At 48.2% G+C, this 6,000-nt stretch overlaps 1 protein-coding gene across 1 annotated transcript; it reads right to left on the reverse strand.

Moving 5' to 3' along the window:
- Positions 1–2,933: 2,933 nt before the first annotated feature.
- LOC110721742 (translation initiation factor IF-2-like) lies at positions 2,934–5,693 on the reverse strand. The gene is made up of 3 exons (XM_021900931.1): positions 5,277–5,693; positions 4,272–4,391; positions 2,934–3,455 (listed from the first exon to the last, which is right to left on the reverse strand). The coding sequence occupies exons 1-3, from the start codon at positions 5,691–5,693 to the stop codon at positions 2,934–2,936; spliced, it is 1,059 nt and encodes a 352-aa protein (XP_021756623.1).
- Between the last annotated feature and the right edge of the window lie 307 nt (positions 5,694–6,000).

Below are 6,000 nucleotides of genomic sequence, written 5' to 3' on the forward strand. Positions count from 1 at the left end.
GAATGCTTAAATGGGCTATTGAAATGCAAGGATTAGAAATCACTTTCGAACCAAGGAAGGCAATAAAGGGGCAAGCATTCGCCGACTTTATTGTCGAAATGACAAGGCCGACTGTACTGGACAATACAGACCAAGTTTGGAAAGTGTATGTGGATGGGAGCTCCACTATGAACGGCTGTGGTGCAGGGATTATCTGTCAATCTCCTGAGGGAGATAAGTACGATGGAGCATCATCCGCCTCTTGTGAAACGCCTCGGTTGGTCTTCTGGGAGCTCATGGAAAAAATAAGTATATCTAATGAAGACCCCATTGGAATTCTCGACTGAAGCTCTACCTGGATGGACAACATCCGGGCTTATCTTGCAGACGACACGCTACCTGATTCACCCCAGGAGGCGGCTGTTCTAAAAAAGAAAGCGGCAAACTTCGAGATGAGACAAGGGGAACTCTTCAAAGCTGGTTTCTTGAAACCCCTATTGAAGTGTGTTACCCCAGAAAAGGGTAGAGAGGTCCTCGAAGATTTGCATGCGGGTTTCTGCGCCTCCCACATAGGCGGCAGGTCTTTAGCTGCCAAGGCCAGGCGGCTCTATTTCCGGCCAACTCTGGAGTCGGATGCTATGGAAATGGTAAAAAAATGTGACAAGTGTCAAAAGTTTGGCAAGCTCATCCATCGTCCGGCCACGGACCTGACGACCATCCACATCCCAATTCCCTTTGCCAAATGGGGCATGGACATACTTGGGTCTTACACCGCGGCACCAGGCGGCAAGCGCTACATATTAGTAGCTGTGGATTACTTTACCAAGTGGGTAGAGACGGAGGCGGTAAAAAACATTAAGACAAAAGATGTCATTTCCTTCATCTGGAGGAATATTATCACTCGTTTTGGGGTGCCCATGTCTATGGTTTTTGACAATGGTCCTCAATTTGAGACGCCTCAACTCAAGACTTGGCTGAGAGAGCAAGGGGTCTCAAGCCTCTTTGTATTAGTCGTCCGCCCTCAAGCAAACGGCCAGGTTGAAGCCTTCAATAAGCTAATCTCAGACGAGATTAAAAAGAAAATTGAACGGGCTGGTGGCCTTTGGGCGGATGAACTACGACACCTCCTCTGGTCCATCAGAACGACTGCTAAAGGGGCGTCTGGAGAAACCCCATTCCTCATGGTGTATGGTGCAGAAGCTGTCCTGCCCATTGAACACTATGAGCCGACTCTTCGAGTCATGTTATGTGACGAAGAAGCTAATTGGGAGGCCATGCGGCTAGCATTGGACTCACTTCCAGAGCGAAGGGGCAATGACACCTTGCGTCATGAGATTTACTGTATGAGAATGACACGGGCTTACAACAAAAGAGTACACAAGCGTCCTCTCAAAGTGAGGGACTTTGTGCTACGGAAAAAGGAGGCAATCGGTAGGGCGAATGAGCAGGGAAAGTTGACCCCAAATTGGGAAGGTCCCTACCGAATATATGAGGAAGTAAGAGACAGCACTTATCGCCTGGAAGAACCAGACGGCATGTAGCTGCCTAGAACTTGGAATGTGGATAACTTGAAAAAGTACCATTTCTAAGTACAAATGTAAATACCACAACTTTTGTCACTTCAAACTTTGCTAATGAGAATATGCCTTCATTTTTCAACTTTTCTTTTTATTTTTAATATCGCCTATACAAAGTACAGACGACCAATGTATTTGGGTAAAGTCTGTCCCAATAACAGACGCCCCAACCTTTATGAAGGAACCGACTACTCTAGAGCACTCGTTCCTACGAAATTATTACTACATTATGTTAAACGCATAGAGGCCGAATGGTCACAGTCTGCTCTAATATGAGTATGACCGTCTGCTCCAAAATGAGTCAGATAACCGGCGACGCCCATTTGGGCAAATTCGTCGAGGAGAAGCATCTCCCATTTGGGTGGCACATTGATCTACAAATACATCAAGCAGCCCTACTGAATGTTAAGGCAGCATTCGCAGTCGTTTGGTTTAATCGAAAGTGAAATCCAAGAGGCCAAGAATTTTCTAACTGTTCTAGCACAGTCGGAAAAGGGGTCACTATTTCACAAGTAGAAACTATTGAGGCATTAGGCCGGATGCGCCTGTTTTTGCTTTAATGCAAGATAGGCGGAAAACTTTTACTGATCTATAAGTCACCTAATGAGGCCTTTGGCCAGATGCGCCTGATTCTGTCTGACCGCAGAATAGGCGGACTATTACTTACGAGAAAACGAGCTAAAACACTTAGTAGATTAAAAAAGAGACTTGTGGGTCGAATGCGCCTGTTCTTTGCTCTTGGGGCAAGACAGGCGGATTATTCTAAAGAAAAATCAAGACTAAGTTAAAACTTAGCACCTTATCTCGTCAAGGCCTAAGGCTGAATGCACCTGCTTTTAGTTCTTGGAACAAAACAGGCGAGGGATATCTTTTTAGAAAAATTTGCTAAGTCAAAAATACTGTATTTCGCTTGAGCCAATGGCTGAATGAAAATAATTATTCATTCGCTCCTGATGGCCGTCTGTCGCGTGGTTTGGGGCAATCACCATAGTGATTGATTGACTTAGAAACCATGTATACTCTTCTAAGTATCAATAATTTCTAAGCCAATCAATCCACTCAACCGAAACCACTCGACATCAGTCCAGGGGCAAGAACATTCGCATGCTAAACAGGTTATAATACTTAGCCAAAAAACATGCAATGAAAAAATTTAAAGAACAGCAATATGAATAACTTCAGCCAATGGCCGAATGATTTTAAATTAAAAAGGCTCAATCGCCATCAGACGATTGGGTAAGATTGTTAGCTGGCAAAGCCAGAGGAATTGTCAAATCACCCGACCCCTCGGTCGGTAAAGATACATGGATACTCGGGACGCAGGCCGGAAGATGAAATTAATGGCCATTCGGCCGCAAACATAACTACTAAAAAGCTTTAAGGGGCAGAGGGATTGCCAGCATTGGCAGTCGCATCATCAGTTGCCGGCTGCTCTTCATTGTCATCACCATCCTCTTCCCCGTCTTCATCCCCGGAGGATCCTGAAGAGGAGTTGGCCTCTTCACCATTCGCATCCTCCTCTTCAGCCCGGCGAAGGAGTTCAGCATTGTAATCCTCGTTTTCCTGATCAAACATGGATTTCCAGATGCCAAAATCAACACCCGGCTGTACCGCCTCCCATGTCGCCCGCATGATGGATTCGTAGTTTTCCATCATTTGTTGGACAAGGGCCTGTTTCTCCTCCTCAGCCCGGGACTCGAACTTGGCCTTCAGCTGCTGCTCCTGGTTCGCCAGGTGCCCCTCCAGGCAGCTCACCCGCTCCTTGGCCCTCTCGGCCTCATTCTTGGCCTCTTGAAGAGGCTCAAGTTTTTCCTTAAGGCCTTTAACTTCGGCCTTAAGTTCATTGACTTTGGAGCAGGCCGAATCTAGGTCCTTCTTCACCTGCAGGTTGGCGTCCGCCTGGGAATACATCATATCAAGGGTCAGAAGCTCATTCTGAGCAATTTCAAATTGAGCTCGGTCTAAGGCGGACTCGGCTCGAGCTTTAGCGGCTGTTACCTCTTTTGATTTTTCCTGGATTGGCCGTTTGAGCCCTTAGACGCGCAACATGGCCTGGAAATAAGAAAAGACCGAATGGTCAAAACCAGTCGGATATGTGTTAAATTTTATGGAAAATTTAGCTAACTCTTTTACCTCGCAGAGGTTCCCCAAGATGGCATCCAAGTTAAGGGTGCCGACTCCTCTTACGGACGCCCTGTCCTCAGGATCAAGCGACCGTAGCATCTCCTTGGCCATCTAGACGACGATCGACCTTTGTGCGGGGGGGGGGGGGGGCTGCAAAATTATAAGTTAGTCAAGTTCAAGGAAGCAACATTAAGCATTGAAGTTTAATAAAAATGCGGCCCATACCGTCCGGCTGGGCCTCTTCCTCCTTCTCCTTCCCCTGACGTCTCTTCTCTCCTGCTGAGCCGACAAAAGTGCTGGGTTGCTTAAAGCCACCCTTTGATGCCTGAATAGCATCCGGTTTGCTGACCTCCCTGCCAGCTTCGAGAGTAGAGTCGTTCCCTCTCTTGGACTTTTGAGCAATGTGTTTTCGGTGTTTGCCGGATGCACTCACATCACCCGCCCCAATTTTTTGAATTTTCGGTTAGGATTGTTTGGGGGGAGAAGGCCTGACAGAACCACTCTGTTTGGACGAAAAGAAAGGCGTCAGAAAAGCAGGCGGACAAAATTTAACCTTTGTTGAAAAATATTCCAAGTATCATAAACAGCTACCTTGGGAGTTCCGGCTGCTTTCTGCTCGTCATTCGCCCTGTTAAGGACGTTGGTGCGGTACTTTGCTGCAGAGATGACAGACGGCTTTTTTTGTTGCCGAGAGCTTTTCCGTTGCTTTGTCTGCACTTAAAAGAGGGAGATAGGCTTATTAAGCATACACTGAAAACAATTTTAAGTTTACTTAAAGACAGACGGCCGACAACCTCTCGGCATCTCAGAACTTAGACCACAAGCGGCCAAGAACACCCCATCTTCTAGCCATTTGTAAAGGGGAATGTAGCTCTAGGGGACGACTATTTTCACCCCATGCTCGTTTGTCCGAACGGACACCGCAAACAGACCCCGGTCAAAAATTTCCTCCTGGGCCCGCCTAGGGAGAGGGAGCAAGACACTCTTGCCAGCCAGAAGGGGCGGATCCTTGTTCCACCGATTGTATTTTTGGTTCAGTCGGCTTTCAGGGGAATGGACAATGTAGAACTTAGTTCTCCAGTCCTTCCATTTGTTTTCTTTGCTGACTACCATCATGTACCCCTTGCAGGTGGTCAAGGTGTACCAGCCTTCGCCGCCCTTGGCAGGCGCTCGGCTGAGATAGTGCATGTGGGCGAATGCCTCAAAGCTGGGATCCACCTCCAGCATTTCACATGCGGCAACGTACCCGATGATATTTATCTATGAATTCGGGACAAGTTGCCAGATACCCAGTTGGTATGCATCCAGTATCCTCTCCATGGCCGGATGGAGAGGGAAGCATAAGCCAGCCTGAAGGACCGCCTCATAGCAGCCGAAGGCTTTGTCCTTATAACTGGCCAGGGAGGGCCAGGTTATTGTATCCTCCTTGTTGGGGACGGATAAGGAGAAGCCATGTCCCATTACGACCTTGCGCCTGTAATTGGCAAGGCCGGATGTCATGGAGGCCCGCTTGCTCTGCGGGACATGGTGAAAATTGGGGGTGCACTCCAAGCGCCTGGAAGCACTCGGCTCCGCCCAGCCTTCCCCCTTTTCTACTGACAAGGACTCCCTTGCAGTATCTATTTTTGCTCGGACCTCCTCTGACTCAACAGAGGCGCTATTAGAGGATGACGAGGCCGAATCGTCATCAGAACCTTCCCCAGAGCTAAGGGACTGCCGGCTAGGGCCAGCAGGGTCCTCCCCTAGACTCTCCTCAGGCGCCTGTTCTGAAGGCTCGGCCTGGTACTGACTGTCGGGTTCCCGCAGTATAGAATCACTGGGGGTGCCTCTTGAGGAAGAGGGAGAGTAATAAGTTGGAGTTGGGGGAAGGTCAGAAGAGGGGTTTGGGGGGTGCTCAGAAACTTTGCTAACTGGCACCCTAATGGAGCCGCCTGAAGTTGGAGTCTCACTGTTCGAATGGTAAAAGGAACCATCCGGCCTATATCTCCTTGTTGTTTGCTTTATTCGAGCCATTGTGTCCTGCAGATGCACAGACACTGTCGGATTTGGAGATGCACTTAAAGGAAAGTTCTCGAACGAGCATTCGGCACTCCTAGTTCTAGATTCAGCCGTCCCCGGTGACCGGCTGATCGCTAACCTAGGCCGTGCCGTGTACGTTTGGGAAACCATTTAAATAAACGAAAACCACAAGAAAAAATAAAAGAAAAGAGCATGCGGTTACCTTTAAAGAAGGTACTTGAGACGCCTGGTTGGCTGAAGCAGTCGGTAGGAAAGGCCGAGTTTCGGATGCTTGGCAAAAGTCCGGGTTTTTAAAGTCTTT

This window comes from Chenopodium quinoa, unplaced genomic scaffold (assembly GCF_001683475.1).
Source record: "Chenopodium quinoa cultivar QQ74 unplaced genomic scaffold, ASM168347v1, whole genome shotgun sequence".
Lineage (NCBI taxonomy): Eukaryota > Viridiplantae > Streptophyta > Magnoliopsida > Caryophyllales > Amaranthaceae > Chenopodium > Chenopodium quinoa.